This window comes from Juglans microcarpa x Juglans regia, chromosome 8S (genome assembly GCF_004785595.1).
Source record: "Juglans microcarpa x Juglans regia isolate MS1-56 chromosome 8S, Jm3101_v1.0, whole genome shotgun sequence".
Taxonomy (NCBI): domain Eukaryota; kingdom Viridiplantae; phylum Streptophyta; class Magnoliopsida; order Fagales; family Juglandaceae; genus Juglans; species Juglans microcarpa x Juglans regia.
The window spans coordinates 14,660,246-14,683,821 of record NC_054609.1 but is presented as its reverse complement, the minus strand read 5'-3'; the positions used below and the strand labels follow the sequence as shown (position 1 = coordinate 14,683,821).

At 37.3% G+C, this 23,576-nt stretch overlaps 2 protein-coding genes across 3 annotated transcripts; both read left to right on the top strand.

Annotated features, from left to right (window-relative positions):
* The first annotated feature begins 7,333 nt into the window (after window positions 1-7,333).
* LOC121244485 (nuclear poly(A) polymerase 1-like) lies at window positions 7,334-13,126 on the top strand. Of its 2 annotated transcripts, none has more exons than XM_041142565.1 (12): window positions 7,334-8,163; window positions 8,266-8,343; window positions 8,505-8,612; window positions 8,730-8,792; window positions 8,891-9,052; window positions 9,664-9,777; window positions 9,869-9,931; window positions 10,012-10,341; window positions 10,581-10,745; window positions 10,864-11,832; window positions 12,454-12,596; window positions 12,829-13,126. In XM_041142565.1, exons 1-12 carry the CDS (start codon window positions 8,047-8,049, stop codon window positions 12,872-12,874), a joined length of 2,358 nt encoding a protein of 785 aa, XP_040998499.1. In that variant the 5' UTR covers window positions 7,334-8,046; the 3' UTR covers window positions 12,875-13,126. The 2 variants fall into 2 exon arrangements, with proteins under 2 accessions (XP_040998499.1, XP_040998500.1); XM_041142566.1 differs by having other exon boundaries at window positions 7,335-8,163; window positions 12,526-12,596.
* Window positions 13,127-15,927: 2,801 nt separating this feature from the next.
* On the top strand, window positions 15,928-22,707 carry LOC121244041. The gene is made up of 2 exons (XM_041142085.1): window positions 15,928-16,203; window positions 22,095-22,707. The coding sequence occupies exons 1-2, from the start codon at window positions 16,042-16,044 to the stop codon at window positions 22,638-22,640; spliced, it is 708 nt and encodes a 235-aa protein (XP_040998019.1). The 5' UTR covers window positions 15,928-16,041; the 3' UTR covers window positions 22,641-22,707.
* Window positions 22,708-23,576: the final 869 nt, after the last annotated feature.

The following is a 23,576-nucleotide window of genomic DNA, read 5'->3' as shown; positions in this document are numbered from 1 at the left end:
ACTACTTCACAACCCCCCAAGGTTAGCAAATAAAGGTTAGGTTGGGTGTATAGGTTCTATAGTTGGATTGGGATAGCCCTTTAAAACCCTAGGCAAGGGAGGCTAGCACCATTTGCTACCTTGACTTATAGATGGCTCTCCTCCACTTGTAGTCTCAGTTTCCTTGCCATATATGGATCAATGAAACTGTGTATACTCCATGTATCTATCAATACTAACACATCTTGTCGATCAACAATACCCTTCAACCTTATTGTTGTAGGAGATAATGACCCTGCCACATCATGTAAGGAGATGCCAAGCAGTTCTACAACTTCCTCTTCCTCTCCCTTACCTTCATCTGGCTGTAAAACAACCAAACACCCTTCTATTTCATCCTCACCTTTTTTTCTTCTCCTATTCCTTCCAATAAAAAGATCTTAGGCCAGCTACACCCATGCCCCGAACGAAACTTCTCATCACAATAATAACATAAACCATTCTCTCTTATTTCCTACATCTATGTAAGAGAAATTCTCCTAATAGGTAAGATAGGTTTTCTGGTTGAATTAAAGTTTCTAAAGTTGGGATTTGAGGGTTTATAATCTGATATGGGAGGTGGTGTTGGGAGTCAAAGGATTGGAGTAGGTGCTGATAATTTGGGATTCTAGTGGTGTAGGGTTGGGTTTTGGATTTGACTTCTTACTACTTCCTCATCTTGTAACCTAGTTAGCCCAAAGGCTGCTGGCAATGTTGAGGGTTTAAACATAGACACAAGAATTCTCAAGTCTATCCTTAGCCCATTTAAAAATGTACTCACTCGAAACTCTTCTATAATACCACCGATCCTATTAGATAGAATCTCAAATTGAGTTTGATACTCTCAACTGTACTGGTTTGTCGGAATTTTGTGAAAACTCCCACTGAATCCTCATACGTCGAGGGCCCAAAACGGGTTTTTTGGGCTACTACAAACTCCTCCCATGTAGTCACTGGACTAGATTCCATAAGCCAACAGTATCATGATAAAGTCTTCCCCTCCATATGAAAAAAAGTAATTTGGAGCTTTTGATCATTTGGGGTGTTACAATATGAGAAGAACTGTTGGGCTTTCAAGATCCACTCAACATGCTTGGATCCATTAAATCTAGGGAAGTCTAATTGAAGAGTCCTCGCTTGGCTTCCCCCATTGCCTTCAAATAAGGGATTTCCATTTAATTTAAGATTATTACCTGATGAACTCTCTCCCATGTTGTGATGTGCAGCATTAACCACCAAGTGATCGTAACTTGACGCCAGATTACTGAGTTGTTGAAGGATGGCCTCCAACATCTGCTTCTACCTTCCTTGCTCCTCCAGCAAATGGATCGATTCACCTTTCAATGCAGCAACGACTTTAGCTAACTGCGCATGGCAGGTACCTTTAGCCATGGTGTACGAATGTGGCTCTAAGACCATTGTTAGGGTAGAGGAATTTTTTAATTAAAATAATAGCTAGAATACTTTGGCATTTTGAGGAGCCCACACACTCCAAGACTGATTTGAAGAACAACTGAAAACTTACTTCATTCTGATAATGCATAACGTTAAATACAAACTCAATAACTACACGTTTCAAATGGCCAACGTGGTCCACGATCAAATAATAACTGAATGAGACCCAATTCATAGTACGAAGCCCAACCCATCACTAACTAATAAGATAACCCACTACTGAATAGAAAGACCAAACTGACCCTAACAATTAATAAAAAGACATCCTACATATATATCATAATTCCTAGCCCTAATTCCCTTTGGACACCAATCATAACTTCTAACCGTACCTAACAATCGATTATCTACTAACAACACTCTCTATGGCAGCTGGAAAGCAACCTACCACTCATTTTTCTGGAGATTTAGATTATGAGAAATCAGTGGGACAATTTACTGATGAAGTGGCAGTTATTCCTACAATTAATAAGGATATTTAAAAAAAAAACAGTTTTTTGCAATTTGGACAATTCTTTAGTTGGAACCTTTGCGGAAAAGGAGAACATTTAAAATATTGATAGGAATAATGTATCAATCACTACTTTGAAGACCTCTGATATTATTTCTAATAATGTTCCACCAATTGATGATGCAAACATACTACATATACAATGGGTTTTTCAGAGTCATCCAAAGTCAATGATGCTTTCTCCCAATCTATGAATAATAAGACTTGGAAACGTAGGGCTAGAGCCCTTACACAATATGTTCCAACTTTGCAAAACAATTCTAAGATGCCTATGAAAGGGAAGAGTAAGAATCAGGTTGGCAATATTGAATCTGACATGGTGTCTAGTTCAGATGCTACTAAAAAATCATGTGCAACAATTAGGTGACAAAATAAATTCTCTTGTGATGTCAGCGGAGGCTGGCTCCTAGCCCTACCAACAAAAATGAATCTCTTAAGTTGGAACTATCCTCGATCAATTTGTAGTCTTTACCAGCTGGTAAAGAAACTTAAACCACATTTGTTGTTGTTAATGGAGACTAAGTTAGTAGGGAATAGAGTTCAGTCTTTGAAGTTGAAACTGGGCCTTAATCATCTGATAACTTTTGATAGTATGAAAACAAGTGGTGGATTAGCATTATTTTGACACAATGATCTTGATGTTAACCTCTTTATTTTTTCTCTACAACACATTCATGTTACAATCAGATTGTAGAAAATGTTCATGTTGGTGGTTCTTCACAAGGTTTATAGGCATCCAAATACACATAAACATAAGGAAGGTTGGGATATAATCAAATTTTTTAGTAGGGGTATTTCTTCACCTTGGGTTTTAATGGGTGATTTTAATGAAGTTTTGAGTCCCTCTGAGAAGAAAGGTGGTGTTAACAGATATGTTCAACAGATGGATGACTTCCAATCTGTTTTGATGGATTGTGGGCTATGTGATATGGGTTATCAGGGTCCAGAATTTACTTGGTGTAATCACAGATCAGATGATACTTTCACCATAGAGAGATTAGATAGAACTCTTGCCAATCATGAGTGGCTCACTTCTTTTGGTAGAGCTACTACTAAGGTTCTTCCACACTAAATTTCAGATCATAATCCAATTCTAAGTTGTGTTCAATCTCTAGGTTTTATTTTCCATTCTAAAAGAAATATATGGAGATATGAGGCTTGCTATAACTTAGATGATATTTGTAAAACAGTTATTTTGAATAGTTGAAATTGTGGGGATCATCAATCTGATAATCTGGCAGCCTTCACTTGCACTCTGAATAATTGCATAGTAGCTTTGAAAAGATGCATCAGAGGCAAATGTGACAATGAGGGGAGATAACTTCATCTCTTGGTAGCAAAGCTAGAGTCACTGCAATTTGATAACTCATCTGAATCGATGGCTAAGCTTAGAGATGTACACTATGCAATAAATGTATTGCATGAGAATGATAATATATGATGAAAGCAAAGAGCTAAAGTGGATTGGCTAAGATATGGTGATTGCAATACAAAGTTTTACCATTCTTCTACAAATAAGAGGAAAAGAATTAATCATATTTGTAGGGTTGAAACTGATACTGAGTTTACTTTGCATGAAGAGAATGACATTAAGGCTGTTTTCACAAACTATTTCTTTAAGCCTTTTATTTCTTAATCTCTTGAGGATATTGAAACTTGTTTATGAGTTATTAACCACATAGTAACAAATAATATGAAAAACAACTTACAAAAGACCTTCACAATAGAAAAAGTCAGAACAACTCTTTTTTAGATGTCTCCCTACAAATCACTAGGTCCGAATGGTTATTCTGCCTCTTTTTTCAAGCTAAATTGGATGTGCTTGGAGATAAAGTATGTCATAGTGTTCTCAGGTTCCTTAGTGAAGGAGATTCTTTGACAGCTATAAATCATACTTATATCACCCTTATCTTGTCAGTTAAGGTAACAAATTATCGTCCCACCAGCTTATGTAATGTCATCTATAAAATAGTTTCAAAAGTCTTAGACAATCGGCTTAAGACTATTCTGCCTCATATTATATCACCAAACCAAAGTGTATTCATACCCGGTCGTCTCATTATTGATAATGTGTTAGCTACCTATGAGACTTTTCATACAATGAGTTCTTGTTTGAAAGGAAGAGAATGTTACATGGCTGTTAAGCTTGATATGAGCAAGGTTTATGATATAGTTGAATGAGATTTCTTAAAGCTTGTCTTGGTGAAGATGGGGATTTGGGCAGAGATGGGTTCAACTGATTATGGAGTGCGTTTCCTCAGTGTCCTACTCCATTCTAATTGATGATGAACCACAAATGAGTTTTATACCTTCAACAGGTATCCAATAGGGAGATTCTAGTTCTCTTTATTTATTTATTTATTATTTGTGCTGAAGTATTAAGGCCTCGTTTGGATAGTGAGATAAGATAAGATGATTTTAGATTAAAGTTGAAAGTTGAATAAAATATTGTTAGAACATTATTTTTAAATATTATTATTGTTTTGAGATTTGAAAAAGTTGAATTGTTTATTATATTTTGTATGAAAATTTGAAAAAATTATAATAATAAAAATAAATGACATGAAACCGTTTCTGTATCCAAACGGGGCCTAAGTCAACTCCTATTACATGCACAACTGACTGGAGCTCTTCATAGTGTGCCAATTTCAAGAGGTAGGATTCGGATCTCCCATTTGTTCTTTGTTGATGATAGTTTGCTTTTTATTAAAGCAAATTCAATGGAATGACAAGACATTTTACAATGCTACGAGAGGTCTTCTAGCCCTATTCATCTGGCCAGCAACTGAATAGGGCCAAGACTTCTCTTTATTTTAGTAGGAATACTGATAGAGCAACTACATCTACTGTTCAGAATCTCTCTGCCTTTGATTTATTGGTAGCTTTGAGAAATATTTTGGTTTACCATCTATGATGGGAAGAAACAAAACAACTACTTTTAATTACATTACAAATAGAATTTGGGAGAGGATCAATGGTTGGAAATCTAAATTGCTTTTGTAAGGCTAGGAAAGAAATTCTCCTTAAAGTTGTCATCCAAGCCATTCCAACGTATTTCATGAGTTTATTTCGATTACCTAAGACTCTTTGCTCCCAAATTACTAAGATGATGTAGAGGTTTTTGTGGAGCCATATGGAAAATGACCATAAAATTCACTGGTTGAGCTGGAGTAAGATGGGCAAGGCAAAAAGGAAATTTGAGCTAGATTTCAGAGATCTATAATGTTTTAACACTGCTATGTTGGCAAAACAACTCTGGAGACTACTACATATGTCATCATCATTGTCTGCTCAGATCCTCAAAGCTAAATATTTTTCAAACTCTACTCTTTTTGAGGCAACAGTACCTACAAATGCATCTTATGCTTGGAAAAGCATTCTTTCACCTCGAGATTTGGAAGGCTTATGGTGTCAAGTGGGAAATGGTAAAAGTGTTCATATTTAGAAAGATAAATGGATAACACGTCCTGTGACTTACTCTATTCAATCTCCAATATCAATTCTGGATGAGAATGCCAAGGTTGAAAACTGAATACTTCCAAGTTCAACTGAGTGGGATATGGACCTATTGTAGACTTCGTTTAGTGTAAATGAAGTGGCTTTGATTTCTAACATGTCTTAGTTATCTTGCTAGTGAAGATAGCTTGGTACGGAGATGTACAAATAATGGTAGGTTCTCTGTGAGAAGTGCCTACCATCTTTAGCTATTTTTATGCAACAGAAACTCATGTGGTTCTTTTGAAGGCGGTACTGCAGAAAAATGTTGGCTGAGCATTTGGCAATCCAATGTACCTCTCCAGTTGTGAAGAATTTTATGTGGAAAGCTTGCTACAATATCCTACCAACCAGACAAAATTTAAAGATGATAAATGTTGTGAGAGATGCACTTTGTCCAATTTGTTTCTTAGCAGATGAATCTATTGAACACATTTTGTGGGAGTGCCTTTTTGCTATTGATGTCTAGTGTCTTTGTAACAAGAAACTTCAGAAAAGTAGACTTACGGGTCTCAAATTCATGGACATAGTTATGTTCCTAGAGGGATGTCTCGAGAGTGCATATTTTGAGTTAATGATGATTACTGCTCGATCTTTATGGATAAGGAGGAACAAGCTAATTTATGACAACATTTTCCAGCATCCATCTCAACTATTGTGTATGGCTTATAATTCTCGGGAGGAATTTCAAACTCAAAACCAATCTTTAGTTTCCAACTTTCTGCAACAAGAAGCACCTGCACAGTCTTGACAGCCACCAAAGTCAGGATATATTAAAGCTAATTGGGACATTGCTTTGGATCATCTTCACCAAAAAATGGGAATTGGTATTATTTTAAGAAGAAATGAGAATGGAGATGTTCTAGCCTCAAAGCAAATTCCCAAACATGGATGTCCTCAACCACATATTGCTGAAACCTTTGGAGATTTTATGGCAGTTTCATTTTGTTTGGAGTTGGGTTTTCACAGAGTTGTATTTGAAGGTGATTCAAAGAATGTGGTGGAGCTGGTTTAGAGATCAGATGACTTATTTTCTACTTGTGGCCATATTCTTCATGATATTCAGATTTTGCTCTCTAACTTACAGCAATGGGAATTTCACTTTGTGAAAAGGGATGTTAATCATTTGGCACACAATCTAGCCAAAGCTGTTGTTTAAATGTTGATTCTGTTTTCATGTATGGTGTTTCAGCTTGCATTCAAGATCTTGTATATTCTTATGCTCATTAATGAAATTTACTATGTTTCCTGTAAGAAAATAAAAAATAAAAAATAAAAAATAAAAATAAATAAATAGATTCTACATGCCTCGAATTTGAATAACATAATTCTTTTGATAGGATAAAAAATTATACATCATTTTATTAATTATTATTATTTCTTGAAATGATCTTAAATAATTAAGAAAAATTATTGTTATTTATTTAATCATTTAATGTCATGTCAAAAAGGTTTGTAAAAGAATTGATAAAATCATAAATATACTCAATATATTAGATATAGTTTTAGGTGGGTAAGTTTTGCACAATTTTTTTTTAAAAAACAGAATTCATTCTTAAAAATAATTTTTTATGTGAATTATAAATTTATTTATTTTTTTAAAAGAAATTTATGTGACTTGTATATTCTAAAATTATAAATATTATTTTTTTATGTATAATATTATGCATAAAAAATTCTTATAATTTTTTTTTAAAAAATTATTCTTCTTAATTACTATTTATCCTCCTACATCTTATAAAAAATATTTTATATTTTATGAAAAACATCCGAAAAACACCATTTTTTTTTTCTGAATAAAAATGGTACCTCTCTCCGTATTTAGCATTTTTCTACGAATAATTAACGTTGGTTGTCCAACCAAACCGCAACGCCAACACGGCAACACCTCTGCTTCCTTTCCGTTCCACGTTTCCTTTATGAACGTATTCCCATCGTCACAAACCTCTGCATCGCCAAAGCAGGAAAAAGGGGAAGAACCCAGGAAAAAGAAAAAAGAAAAAAGAAAAAGAAAAGACCCACGCAGAATTCTCGACTCTTCTCTTTCTCAGAGTATTTTTGGGGGAGACTCGGTTGCTGGACGTGGCCAACGAAGCAACCCCGTCCACGGAGCTCAAAAAGACCTGGAGAGTTTGGGCTTCCGATCGCGCTCGCCGGAATCTATTTGTTTTTTCTCCGGCGTGCTTGTTCATCGTCTAGGGTTACGCTGTTTTTCAATTACTGGCCTTGAGTTGGCGTTGTACTCTGTTCGATGGTCATTTAATTATGAAACAAGTCAATTTTGGAGCTAGCTAGATTTACATATACTTTTTTTATTATTGTTATGGTTCTAAATTCCAATTTGTTTGTGCTTTGGACTTTGTTTCCACCCAGTACTGTAAAATCAACGATTATATCATTTTTGTATTGTTTTCCAGATTTTATGTTTTTATTTGATTATCAATGGGAAAAAAAGAGAGAGTGAACAAAAAAGTCTGAGATATTATCTATAATTTGCTGATAGCATCCACATATTGTGAAAAAAATGGAATCAAGATAATATAACCAGTGGCAGTTTATATATATAAATGGAGCGCTCTGGATTGATGAATCGGAATAATGGGCAACGGTTAGGCATAACAGAACCAATTTCGTTAGGTGGACCGACTGAGTCCGATGTGATCAAGACCCGTGAAATCGAAAAGGTTATCTCTTTGTGTTTTATCAAATTATAAATTCACATTTACCCATTGCCTGGTTTCAAACTATATATCATAAATCTCTGAACTTGGTTTCTGGGTGTTCAGTATCTGCGAGACGCTGGATTGTATGAGAGTCCGGAAGAAGCTGTCAGTAGGGAGGAAGTGCTTGGAAGGCTTGACCAGGTTGAATTTCTAAATTAGTTGTTGTATCGTTACATTGGTTGTTTGGTTAATTCTGAATGCGATGCTGACTGATGTTTAATATTTTTTTAGTATTGTTTTGATAACTAGACTTATGTTTAATATTTATATAGCTTGTACTTATCAAAAGAATATTTATATAGATTGTAAAGATTTGGGTCAAAGCAATCAGTCGTTCTAAGGGGTTGAATGAGCAACTCGTGCAAGAAGCAAACGCCAAGATTTTCACCTTTGGTTCCTATCGGCTAGGGGTGTGAAACCCTTCTTTCTATTTTAAAAGTTTTTTGTTTTTTGTATTATGATTTGTTGTTTCGGGAGTTTTCATTCATTATCTACTTCTACTTCTGCTTTGTATTTTGGTTTTTTAGGTGCATGGCCCTGGTGCAGATATAGACACGCTTTGTGTGGGACCAAGACATGCTACAAGAGACGTGAGATCCTCTCTCGCCTATTTCTGGTGCAACTACATTTACTATTCTTCTATGTGGTATTGTCTTCTGAATTTAGTATTTGATTAAATTGGCTGTAGGAAGATTTCTTTGGTGAGCTATTTAGAATGCTCTCTGAGATGCCTGAAGTAATGGAGTTGCACCCCGTGCCTGATGCTCATGTTCCAGTAATGAAATTTAAGTTCAATGGCGTGTCCATTGACCTTCTGTATGCAAAATTGTCACTCTGGGTTATTCCTGAAGTAAGAACTGGATTCATCCTGGAAACCCTCTTGTCTGCACCTGCTCCCTTTTAGTTAAGCTTTGGCTAACTATATTATATCATTTGGAAGGTTGTGAGTGAAATGAAACTTGGAATTTATTCATCATGTAAAAACCATACAGAATATGTGTGATTTTTTAAGGTGCCAATGTGGCTTGGATTGTGTAGGAGAAAGATCCTAATTTGGACAATTTATCTCTTCAAGCCCTTGTTGTCATTGGTTAGCCCCTTTACGAGGTAAGATAACTGGGTGCAATCCTCTTGATGAATCTAACCAGTCGTGCGTGTCTGGCTTTCCTGTTTCCCAAGCAACCACTGAATCCCTTAAGAAGTTAGTCCACAATCAAAACTATATTTTTGCAACATATATGTGATGTTAATCCTAGGGATTGTTTATCATACAGCATATGGGATACAATAAAATTCTCATGCAGGCTTATCACATTGCAGGATTGATCAAATGACCTTTGGGTAGATCCAAAGGAAACTAGCACTTTGATTTCATGTTTACATGGTGCTTTAAAGTATATATCTTGTATGTTCTCCTTTGTTTGTATGCATTTCTGTTTTAAACATGCTATTCTGGTGCAGGACCTAGATATCTCGCAGGACTCAATACTACAGAATGCAGATGAACAGACAGTTCGTAGTCTCAATGGTTGTAGGGTCACTGACCAAATTTTGCGTTTGGTTCCAAATATTCAGGTGTGGCCATTACTTTCTTTTATTATGTGTGCATTGAAGCTTTCCATAGAATTTATCATCTCCAATTGCTTGTTTGTTTTCTGAAGTGCAGAATTTCCGCACAACTCTGAGGTGCATGAGGTTATGGGCAAAACGTCGTGGTGTTTACTCAAATGTAGGGTGTGATCGTTTTAGCTCTTATTTATTACTATTCTTTCTAATTTATCAGAGCACTTTCCTCCCTATCATGTGCAGGTTGCAGGGTTTCTTGGTGGTATAAACTGGGCTTTGCTGGTTGCTCGCATATGCCAGCTATATCCCAATGCGCTGCCCAATATGTTGGTGTCTCGATTCTTCAGGGTCTATACTCAGTGGCGTTGGCCAAACCCAGTAATGCTCTGTGCAATTGAAGAAGGATCTCTTGGACTTCAAGTTTGGGATCCTAGAAGGAATCCCAAAGACAGGTTCCATTTGATGCCTATAATAACTCCTGCTTACCCGTCCATGAACTCTAGCTACAATGTATCGTCAAGTACTTTGCGTATTATGTCAGAGGAGTTTCAGAGGGGTAGTGAGATATGTGAGGTATGATTCCATGATTTTATTTGCGATATGTTTCCACCTGAAATTTATGCACATATAGATTTGGACAACTGTTTCACATTGATTTGTATATTGATCTGATGCACACACAGAAGCACACATTTGCAAATTATGATTAAGTTGACCTCTTAGTTTAATCAACTTAAATTTTTAGAAAGTTTTTTTTATCACCGTTATTATTGTTACTACTTTTGGAAATTGATGTCTGCTAGTGCTTGCAGGCTATTGAGGCAAGCAAGACAGATTGGGATACACTTTTCGAGCCTTATGCATTCTTTGAAGCATATAAGAATTATCTACAAACAGACATCACTGCAGCAAATGCTGATGATCTAAGAAAATGGAAAGGCTGGGTTGAGTCTCGCCTTCGTCAGCTAACATTGAAGGTGTAATCTATATTTGTCATTGTTGGCTATTTCCAGCTGTTTTGTATTTGTTCTTTTTCCTTTTTCTTTCACGATATATAGATTCCTAACACAGCATGTCTTGTGTACTATACGCCAGATCGAGAGACATACCTATTACATGCTTCAGTGCCACCCACACCCAGAGGATTTTTCAGACAGGTCTAGAGCTTTCCATTGTTGTTACTTCATGGGTTTGCAGCGAAAACAAGGAGTTCCAGTGAATGAAGGTGAACAGTTTGATATGAGGTTAACTGTCAAGGAATTTAAACACAATGTGCTTATGTACTCGTTGTGGAAGCCGGGGATGGAGATCAGTGTATCTCATGTAAAACGCAGGGATATACCCAACTTCGTATTTCCTGGTGGGATTCGACCTTCCCGCCCATCTAAAGTAACTTGGGAGAGTAGGGGGAGTTCGGAACTGAAATTTTCTGGTCACGCTCAAGATAATTCTGGTGTAGGTACAGCAGTTTCAAAAGGAACAGATAATGAAAGAAAGCGAAAGCATGTGGATGATAGTTTAGAGACTAACCTGAGAAACACAAAGTGCTTAGCTGCTGTGGCTCCATCTACCAAGGAGTGTTGCCCTTCTGTCAGTGCTAGAAGCTCGACTTCTATTAAAGACGACAAAATGGATACCCACAGGGTAGAGGAATCTGGAAAAGAGAAGTCTGAGAATGATATACCAGACAGCTTGGGAAATACAACAAATGTAGTGGAGGTTTCTTCTCAGAATGGTCAACGTAATGTATCAGTGAGATGCAATTCACCTAACAAAAACCCTCCTGCTGATGATGCAACAAGCTCTAGAGAAACAGAGAAGTTGGCAATTGAGAAGATTTTGTCTGGTCCATATGGAGCCCACCAAGCTGTCCCAGAAGAACTTGATGAGCTCGAATATGATTTTGAATATAGAAATCAAGGTAAAGATATTAGAGAAAAGTTGAAAGGTGGCCATTTGGAGTCTTCAACAGAAAATACAGCAGTTGCAGTGCCAGTAACCTCTAGCACTGGATCTGCTTGTCCCAACAGTTTATATTCCAATGGGAACTCAGAGGAGCTTGAGGTCTTATTTGCTAACCTTTTAACTATTTTTTTGGCCGATATGCCTATTGGTTCTTCTTGTTGATCCTTACTTTTATTTTGTTTGCATGTGTACTATTTGTGGTTATTGTAAATGGGTGAAGTATATGCCTTTTGATTGGTTAATCTCAAGGATAACAAGAAAGTAAAAAGTATAACCTTTTTATTTGGCTTATGGTAACTTGGATTCTGATGATTTGCTTTCATTCAATGTTTGAGAGTTCTTCATGATATATGAATTCATTAACCTTGCAAAAATTGTATGTAGAGGGTGTGTCCTCCACACCAGCTTGCAAATATAATTTTTCTTATGGAAACGAGCAGGTTTTTTTATGCCTTGGATATCGCTTGAAATAACAAGCTTTTTAAAATTTCATTTTGGTTCTCTGAGAGCACCTTTCTGGTTTCAAATAGCAACACATAAATATTATTCCATTAACAAGTATTAGCCAAACAAAAGCTGCACTAGCTTTTCTCTGGCTTCTTTTGAGGTTGAGTCCCCACCGTTTTATATATTATATAGTCTGTATAAATATTGCTTTAGCCTTATTTTATTAATATAGCCGTTGCAAATAAAGTCTGTTCCTTTATGTTATATATGCAGTGGGCAGTTCTGACAGTATTTACCATTTCTCTTGGCTTGTTTTTTTCCCCCTATTTTTTTTCCTCTGCAAAGCCCACTGAACTTGTGGCGCCATTGTCAAATGTGACTCCAGCACCTGTGGTACAAGGGAAGCCACTAATCAGGTATACTTTCAAAGTGAAAACGAGTAGCAATGAATATATGTGATACAATTATTAAAAAAATTTCTTGTTTAACTTGGAAGTGATAGCTCTAGTTTTTTTTTTCTTTGGTAATTTTATTTGTCTTTTGTTAGATCCCAGTACTCAAGCCTCAGTGCATGAAGGCTTTGGAGTATGTGATACAAGTCTTCTATATTGTGACTTCTCTTTGTATCTTTCCCTCTCTTGTATGCAGGTTGAGCTTCACTTCCTTGGCAAAATCTACTAACAAAAGCTTATAAAAGGGATATTGAGTGTTGCCCGGAGCTAAGGGAGTGTGACATTGTTGTCAGAATGTTTGATGTATATAAAGAGAGTATGTAATGGTAATTACTTGGTCAAATGTTGAGTTAATGAAGTCACCTTTTACTATTATACATCAGAGTCTCAACAGTTCCAGGGAGTAAAAACACTTTGAATTTTTGAAAGCCTACTTGGCTGAGAAGTGTATGATTTATTGCCCATTATCATCCTTAAGAATGTTTTGGCTTTTACTCACAGTTCACAAAAAATGTTTTATCTTTTGTCCATGTTAGACTTGCCTTGTTTGGATGGCGAAGTTGTCATAACTCATCTCATTGCATCTCAATATCCATACATCACAAACACAAACACTTTTCAATTTCAAATTTTTAATTTTTTCACCTAATTAATAATTAATTATTGCAATTTTCCCAGACTTCTAAATAAATACAAAAAAAAATCAAATTTTTTCAAATCTCAAAACAGAAATTATTTTAAAAAATTATATTATAATAATATTTTAACTTTATAATATTTTTATTCAAATTTTTCTCTTTCATTTTCTAAAATTTTATAAAACATATTAATTCAAATCATTTTACTGCTGTTCACAAATATCTCATCTCATCTCATCTCACTGTTTAAATGTGGCCTTGGATAAATTTCTTGCTTCTTGTTTTCTGCACAGTCTGTATAGATTGGAGAGGTTCTCAATTCTCATTCTGTGAGGTGCTTCGCTCATGTGTTTGATCTTGTAGCTTCTGAAGAGAGAGGAGCTTTTCTGGAACAATTGCTTAAATATCTAGGTGTTAGTTGTAATTATGTGTGAGACTGTTGACACTTGAATTTGGTTTGTGTTTTGGTGGTCTTTTTTTTTTTTTTTTTCTTCTTCTCTTTCCTAGGCTGTGTTTTGGTGGTCGACCATACAGAACACATTTCTCATAAATTACATTGGTTTTGGTTTTGGTTTTGGTTTTGGTTTTGATAAAAAAATAAACATGGGTGATGGAATTTTATATGAAAAACTCTGGGGAGAAGTTACTGTAGTGGGAGCAGCCGCTGCACACCTTACGTGGCATAAGTAAAATACAAAAAACATCTTACAATATTCATTTTCTAAATTTGGAATTACGGACTGAGAGTTGAGAGAGAGAGAGGATATGAGAGAGAGATCGAGATGTGAGAGAGCGACGATGAGAGAAAGAGAGATCGACGATGAGAGAGAGAGAGCAGAGATGAGAGATAGAGAGCATGAGGGATGAGAGAAGAGTCGAGGAGAGAGAGACCGAGATGAGAGAGAGAGTTGATGAAAGAGAGAGTGACGATGAGAGAGATCGAGATGAGTGAGAGAGCTCGAGATGAGAGAGAGAGAGTCGAGGAGAGAGAGACTGAGATGAGAGAGAGAGAGCTCGAGATGTGAGAGAGAGTAGAGATGAGAGAGAGAGAGTCGAGGAGAGAGAGACGATGAGAGAGCACGAGATGAGAGAGAGTCGATCTGATGAGAGAATCGAAAAGAGTCGTTCTGATAAGAGAGAGCCCTAGATGAGAGAGAGAAACGATGAGAGAGACGATGAAATGAGAGAGATGAAAGAAGTCGTCTGGTGAAAAAAAAAATACATGGATCAGAAGTATCCACGTAGTGAGTGCATTGTGTGCATCTACTATAGTGGATGCTATATAGCATCTCTCATTTTATTTGGGTATATGTACGGCCCCCCATAAACACGATTATGGGCTTGATTGAACCCGTCGGGTCTCTGCCTGCCTTGGTCCTACGTGAACCCCAACAAAATATTTAGATAAAATGATTTAGGGGCTAGAAGTCTTACATGGGGCCCACATGTAGGTACTTCCATGTTGAGAGTGTTTTTGGCCGCCAGCAGCTTAGATATCTTGATGCTAATTATCCTTCTATGGTAGTGAAATAAGCAGAAGAGGAAGGAAGTGGTATTTCCATTAATGGACAGCCCAAAATACTGAAGCATAAGGCCACACAACTGGTCATGGTCTCCAATCGTCATTCAATATGAGTGACTCTCTTTGATTTGAAAATTTTTTGTGGGGATAGATGGGTCCCAAATCCCTTTTTTTTCATAGGATGCATGCTAGTTATATTGGAATTGTTGTTGGGACTTTACAGTTCACATTCCCACTACCGAATTTTGTATCCTTATTCAGGCAAAAAAAAAAAAAAAAAAAAAAATCCTTTGAACATTAATGAATGAAAAGAAGAAAAAATGGATAACTCAAATGCATACGACAAGGAAAATGCTAGCATATCGCCTGAGTTTGTCCCTCATTTTGATCGTGCATATATTTAATTTAATTTTTAATTTTTTTTATTAAATGATTAAGAAAGTAGCTTTTAATGTATTGATGTATTTTTTTATTTTTTTAAAAATATTTAAATATGTTAAAAGAATATGAAAAGAAAAAGAAGAAAAAAATAAAAATGCAAATTTGTGCAAGGCGGCACGCCCAACGGTCATTACTGGGTGGTAGCCTAGCAGGACTCATACGAGAATGATTGGCAAAACGGTCTGTAAATAGTAATGAAATTGTTTGTGAATAATAATAAAATAGTTTGAGTTATGATGTTTTACATAAAATTTTGAAAAATGAAAGAGAAAAATTTGAATAAAAATATTATAAATTTTAAATATTATTTATATATAGATTGTTAATATTATTTTTATTTTAAAATTTATATTATTGTTAGGAAAAGAAAAAAAAATCCGTTATTAATTAGAACGATTGGCAAAATGACCGAGTAAAACAGTAAAAGTGGAAGAGCCAGACACCACCTGCAACTGCACTTTGATGAAATTACCTTTGTTTAGAATGTTTTGTTTTTTCCCCATTGTACTCTCAACGACATGAGTTCCATGAAGAAAATCAAGCGTGCACGGCTTACTTGTTTGTCAAACATCATGAACCCGACAGTAGACCCCATGGACAGGGAACTGCCGTGCAGATCAAGCAAGGCTCGTTGACTAGATAATAATATATAGCATTTAGAAAATATTATTATCGCATGCAGTGATTAAAAAACGACTACGTCGATCTCAAAATGAAATAAGGAGACTTCATGATCCTTTTTCTCTTCGTTCTTATCCTCTTGCACAAAAGGAGTTGAGAGAGAGAGAGAGAGAGAGAGAGAGAGAGAATGAAAGAGGAACGATTGGACTATGTGCTGGTACCATTGGGTCTCTTGGTTTTTGGAGTATACCACCTCTGGTTTCTCTTCACTATCCTCCGCTTTCCCAGACGAACCGTTATTGGTCTTAATGCTGAGATTCGCCGCCTATGGGTCTCTTCCATGATGGCTGTTAAGTCTCTCTCTCTCTCTCTCTCTCTCTCTCTCTCTCTCTCTCTCTCTCTCTCTCTCTCTCTCTCTCTCTCTCTCTCTGTGTTCTTGTTCTTGCAAGTAATTTAATTAGTGGGATGTTGCGGCATGAGAATACCTATATATTGCATGTGTGAATTCAACATATTGTTTGTGGATCGATTGTAAAGGTTTTTGCAAGTGTTTTGGTACAATACTTGTAGCATGCACTAGAAACTATTCAAGATGATTATGGAATATTTGATGACCCAAAAAGATTGTTTGAGAGTGTTACTTGAAAGGTTGTGATCTTAATGCCACTACTCATGTATGTACGCCGGCCAGTTTGGGTCATGCTTTACCTATTTAGATACATGAACGAAATAAAACATGAATACATAAAAAGAAAGTATAATTCTTTTCAAGGAATAACCGTTGGGTATGAAATGAACTAGCTAGGCTCGGCCAACTCCAAAACAATTAACAATAGCGAAGGAAATTAAGACAAAGCAAAAGGAAGTTGATTCAGACAGAAAAAATGTGAAAGCTACATAAATCAGGTAGGAATCAATCACTTCAAAGGAGAAAGAAACCTGGATAAAAATAGAGGATCTTGATAGATTTTAGGCATATCTCCTCTACGCAAAAAGGCTCCTCAGATATTCACTCTCCAGAATGAATGCATCTTCTTCAACCTCCCACAAAACATAAAATTTTTTCTACTTTATTGAGAGATACATGAGGTCATGAGAGACTATACAAATCATCAAGTATAGTAGATTTACCCCCCTAACAACCCGTGGACGTAGGTTTTTATACCGTACCACTTAAATTTCTGTGTCTTTCTCTTGTTTCATTTCCTTAATTTAATGTTTATTTCATGGATGAGCATCCGAATGACCCATCGTCGTGGGCTGTTCATTCGTATTATCAAACTTCGACCATACAAGAAAACCAATAACAATTTGGAGCCATCTGTTAGATCGATCATCTGGCTCACAAGACCTCCTTTAGAAAAGCAGATAAGTTTATCTCTTAAGCCCCTTTCCCTTTCCTCTAGTATTTCTTTTATCAGGGCAGTCATTGTACAAAAAAAAAGGAAGAGAAGAAAGTAATGAAATTTATGCATGGCGTGACCAAGTGTCATGCACATATATGGGCGACAAAAGTTGGTGGGTAAACTGCCTGCCAACTGAGCGCTCGCCAGTTGTGGCGTAGGGACATTGGCAATCACGGGTCTATAGCAAGAGACACCAGAAAGCATTGGTGATGGTTTATGTCGCCAACGGTAGAGCCATGTCACGTTGAAAACTAGAGGGTAAACCACCATTAGTTGCGCTCATGGAGGGGGCCGCATAGGGATTTTGCAGGTGCAGGGATCGCTGTGAAAGACCCAGAAATTGTTGTTAGCAATTTCTGTCGCCACCATGGCATTCATTACCCCATGGCGAGCTCGTAGCCTGTCATGTTTATTGACCGCCACATCAGTGACGAAGCAAGGCTGGCAGGAGTGCAGCCCGTCAACCACAAGGGACTCCCCGTGGCAGGCGAGGAGCACGCCATCCAAGGAAAATAATGGGCAAGCACTGAGCATACCAACTAGACAATCATGATCTCGCCACTCCCATGGCGAGTAATGATCTCGCCGTTATTAACTAGACAATCATTTAAATCGTCGTTTGGCTGCCAATAGTGAACATAGAACTAGTCGCTAGGCAAGATCGCATGAGCATTCGTGGTGGGTGAGATCTCGCCCACCATACCAAAAGTGGCGGGTAAGGAGTCTGCCACTATTGAAATTCAAGAGGGTGAGCATGAAGCTCACACTTGTGCCCTGTGCGTGTGATGAAAAGCAAACTTTTGCTCACCTGTTGTGGAAGCATGCCACCAATGCCTAGGTGACAAACGATGAAAGGGCACCTAGCCACTACGTCAAATCGCAACACCCCACATAAGAAGCACAATACGTGTCCATTGCACCACGTTGAAGCAGCTCGCACCTAAGCATCCATCGACACCGTGAGGTTAACCACCAACAAGCCACTAGAGACAGAAACCAAGAGGCAACATTGTGAAGCATCGCCGAGGATGACGAGCTCGCACCATGTTGGGCTGAGGAGTCTCACAGTGGCAGCATTTTACGGTGGTGGATCTGTGTCTAAAGGGCTGGTTATGGCATGAGGAATGGCTCTGTCAATGTGCAAGGTGCTCCTGTTTCTATTAACGAAAACGTTGTATGGTTGCTACGATGATCGTCGGCAGCATCTTTGATCACTCTAGTGGAACAATTGACATGAATCTTATTACCTGGGAGTTTCAGTAGGTGAAAGAATGAGACGAATAGAGAATGAATAAAGTTCCAAATTAGAAAGGAAAGTACACTAAAACAACCATGAAGATACGTCCCTCATCAATCTCTATTTGTTTGTGATTTGTAGTTTCAAGTGATGTGCACTGCATGTCCATGCACACCACTGTAGGGGCAGGCATGAAACTCGCCCCTGAGCAACTCACAAAGCGAGTAATGGATCTCGCCCCAAGCAAAAGGTGTGGTGAACACTCGGCCTGTCCACATCACGAGTGAAAGATGATGCTCAAGCAAGATGGGCACTTAGCCTGCCTATGCAATAAAGCTTAGGGGAGTAATGATGCTCACCTCAAGCGTCAGGCAAGGTGAGCACCAGCCAGTTCCAAGCAACATTATTCTGAGGCGAGAAATGATGCTTGCCCTGAGAGACAAGAATCGTGAGTGAGCAATGAGGCTCGACCTAAGAACACAAGTGGTGCAAAATCACAACAAAAATCATTCGATGGTGAACAATCTCCACTAAGAAAAAATCACTTAGTGGAGAACAATCTCTGAAAGTAGCGGCTAAATGACCCTGGTTTGCTTCTCGGACCTTAGTATTTAAATTTCTTTGTACCAACAAATTTGGTTTTGGAGGTTTCTCCCACAAAACTCCTCAAAATTTCATAAGAATCCAAATGGATGAATAAGCAGGAACACACTTTGCTCGCTAGCATTGACCAAAAGTAAGTTCAGACAAAAAAGGTAGGAACCAACCTCCTAACCTAGAGAATCAATTGTGGAGGCGCCCTCAAGTGCCACTCGAGCACCTCAGCTCCTTATCTTAGACAGAGCAGAGGTACATGTTGAACAACAACACTCGCCCGGACCCACAACACTTTTCTTGATCAACAGGGGAACTCTTCGAGCAATAAAATTTTCCTAAAGAACAATGCTCTTCCTGAGCTACAAAGCTCTTTTGAGCAACAAAGGTTGGCTTGGAGCACTAGCTAAGGGGTTGCCCTCGAGCCGCACATGGGCACTTCATCACCCTATTTTCACCAAAATAGATTGCCCTAGAGCACTCACTCAGGCGCACTAGATTTTCATTATTACCAAAGCAAGGCTGCCCTCAAGCCTCACCTGAGCACCTCGAGCCCTCATCACACTCCAACAAAATAGCTCAGGTTTGCAAGTTTCAAACTTGTGATTTGGATTACTTATATTAACCAATTTGGTTTTTGGAGAAAGCTTCTCAGCATAGCTGGCTCTTCTAAAGTCAAGCACTTAGACCTCGCACCATAGAAACACGGTTGAGCATGCCTCCCGCAACAATAGAGCAGTCAAGCAAACCTCCCCCCACTTACAAAGTTGAGTGTTAGCAACTCGCATTCAATCGGGGCTAACACTAGCACCTCAACAACGTGGTTAAGCAATCCTTCTATTATAGCAGTGCAGTCCAACAATCCTTCTGCTCACTTACAAAGCCGATCGTTAGCAATGTGCACGCGGTCAGGGCTAACACTGGCACTTCAGCAGAGCGGTCAAGCAACACTCTCACTACCTCAGCAAGAAATGTTAGCAACATGCATGCGATCAAGGCTAACACTCTCGCCATAATCGCCGCTAGTAGGTTATTATTGGGAACGAGCATCCGGGCTCCTAAATCGCCTCGAGTGGGTTGCCTCTAGAAATGAGTCTACGAGCTCAACAACTGCTTGAAATTGACCTAGGGAGTCGACGGGCCCCCTAACCACTTAAGTGTGGGTTACAACAAACAAACTCTAACCTTAATGCCAAAATAACAACACCCACGCGAAATCGTCTCAAGAAGGCACAATGTCCACTTGCGCCCAAAAAAAAAAAACGATCTCAAATACGAAAATACGTGCCTTCCATGATGTTCGCTAACAATAAACAATCACACATGACCATTAGTGAGCTCGGTTGACGTATATACGCTCACACAAACAAGCATCCTAGAGGCTCATCCTTAGAGGCCTTTACCAGGATTTACATGTCTCCTCGAGGTTCGCCCTCGGAGATCTTCGTTGCATCACATAACAATGAATAACCAGAAACAAGTTCCCAAAATTTATCTTTCTAAAACTTTCATAGATCATCTCTATTATTATTAACTTGAAGATTCTCAAGACCTTCTTGTTGGGTAAGTTGACCTTAAGAATCGAGGGCATTTGTTGGATATGAAATAAACTAGGCTCAACCCACTGGAAAAAATTACCACTAGCTAGTGAAGGAAGAGACAAAACAAAGGGAAGTTGATTCAGACAAGAAAAAAGGTGAAAGTGGCATAAAGGAGGTCAGAATCAACTACTTTAAAAAAGAATATAACGCTCAGTTAAATTAAGGGGAGGATCTCTATAGATTTTAGGCAAATCTCCTTTAGGCATGGAGGCCCATAAGATCCTCTCTCTCTAGAAGGAAGGTGTCTTCTTCACCCTCTCTCAAAATCCAAAACTTTGTCCAGTGTATTGAATGATATGTGAGGCTATGAGAGACTGTCTAAAGCATCAAACATAGTAGATTTGCCCCCAACAACCCGTGGACATAAACTTTTATGCCAAATCACATAAATCTATGTGTCTCTCTCTTGTTTCATATGCTTTATTTACTTATTATTTCATGAATGAGCATCCAAGCCACCCATCATCATGCGCCATTCATTCGTATTTTCAAACTCTAGCAATACAAAAAAAAAAAAAAAACACAAACAAACAACAATACCCATTTGCAATTTGGTATATGCAACTATTAAAGGGAGTAGATCTTTGGGGTTTTTTTGAAGTGTGCAGTATGATTAAAAAATAATGGCTCTGTTTGGGGATAGAGTTATGTATGTTCGGCTTGAAAACGTAGGAATGGTGCTCATTAGTATTGTTCTTGTGAAACAGAGACCATTTAGAAGAAACTGCTGAATATGTCCTCCTAATAAATGATATTGGGCATGTAGACAAGGCACAACAGAAGAAACAACGTTTGAATTACTGTTGATATTATTGGTTAAGACTTATGATAGTCTCCCAGGGAGGGGAGAAAAGTAATAAACCACCAAAGGTAGTGCCTATTAGTTTCATATATTGGTGTTGGAAGCCAATTGCAATTGTTGTAGATAAAGAAGAAACAACATGTAAACTTTACTCCATGCTTGCTGGAATGGGAGCCAGTTGGGATTTCTATAGGAGAAAGGAAATAAATAATAAATTCTTTCAATTTCAATCTAATGATTTAGATATTTCATTCCAATATTACTTTTCTGAAAGCTGACATTAACAAGTGCATAGTATTACAGATAACTTCAACCTACTTAAAAGAAGTATTCTAGATAACTTATGTAAGAATGGATGTTAGCATTTAAGTATGAGAAATGATAGTTGCAGTCGTGAGTGCACAAGCGATACACAGTCACTTAGAAAAAAATTAATAAATATCGGACCCACATGAAATAAATTAGTTTTTTAATAGTAGACTCCACTCTTTTTTCAATGTGACTATATGGCACTTAGATATTCCACGGTTGTATGTAGCATTACTCTTTTAAGTATTAGTCCTTTAGTTTAGAGAAGTAACTCCAATACATTCTTTTCAGGACCCCTTGAAGAATGGTGTTTTGGTAGTTCAAACAATTCGCAACAACATAATGGCATCTACAGTATTAGCAACAGCAGCAATTACTCTAAGTTCACTAATCGGTGTTTTTGTCAGTAGCACATCAGATCCTAGCAACATATCTTCAAAACTGGTTTATGGCAATCAGACTTCCTTGATCTCTTCAGTCAAGTACCTTTGCATCTTGCTTTGTTACCTTCTTGCCTTCCTTTTCAATGTGGAATCCATTAGATACTACGCCCATGTAAGCTTATTGTCCACTGTGTCTAATTTAAAAAACAATAGTCAGGCCATTGAGTATGTAGCAAGAAACTTCAATCGAGGAAGCTACTTTTGGTCCCTCGGATTGCGAGCATACTACTTGTCATTCCCTCTCTTCCTCTGGATTTTTGGGCCAATTCCCATGTTTGCTTGTTGTTGCCTAATGTCAGTTCTTCTGTATTTCTTGGACTCTACTACCAGTTTTACACGCCAACTTCATTTGCAGTCAATGAAACAAGATAGTAGCAGCAATGCTGTGGAATAAGATGGTTGATCATCCTAAACTCTGTTGAAAACTACCCAATCTTCTTGTAATTAGTAAATGTTTGTTAGAATTGTACGGTTGTAGAATTATTTATGGAGATATATGTCTGTGTGTGTGATTCTTTTGGTTAGAAAATGCATTTTGAAAACTTCAGATCAGGAAATCTTGTTATGTATGCAGGCTTGTAATTTGTATCAACAGTTTGGAACGTCTTTTATTCATGCCTAGAAATTCAATGGTCAAAGCGATACATTTTCATGTCTTAGTGGGAAATAAAACAATAAATTTTCAATGTTCTATTGCTTTCGGAATTAAAAAGTTTAAACTTCATGTATGAGTCCTTATATATTGCTATGGTTGGTATTGGTTAGGTTTTGTTTTGTTTTTATGTTTATTTTTATTATTTCATTAACAAAACGCCAACTGGATGATATAATTTGATTTGTAAGATTTAAATTTTAAAATTTATTTTCTAAATCAAATTATACCACCTGGATGGAGTACTCTTATTTTTTGAAATAGCAAATCCAATAGTTGATAGATAATGTCATGAGTAATCTAGATATAGTCTCATAGATTCTACAAGCGTTGCCACTACAAGAAAAACGAGTATTTGTGACGAATTATTTACGACGAGAATGACTGTTTTTGAAAAAAACATATTCATGTTAATAGAAAATAGTAATTTTCGTAAGAAATAACTGGTCACAAATAAACAGTTTTGTTATGCGGCGTTTGTGCACTGCAAATATCATTTCTCTAATGTCATGATATCATCAGAGTAGGATACGAGTGAGACGAAGATATAGTATATAACATTTTTCTAATTGGAAAACCTAATCTTGTTTCATATTAATGCAACGAATGTGGCAACCAATGTATTGGTGGTCGGAATGTTCACTTATATATTGCAATATTGAGGGACCAGTCATATAG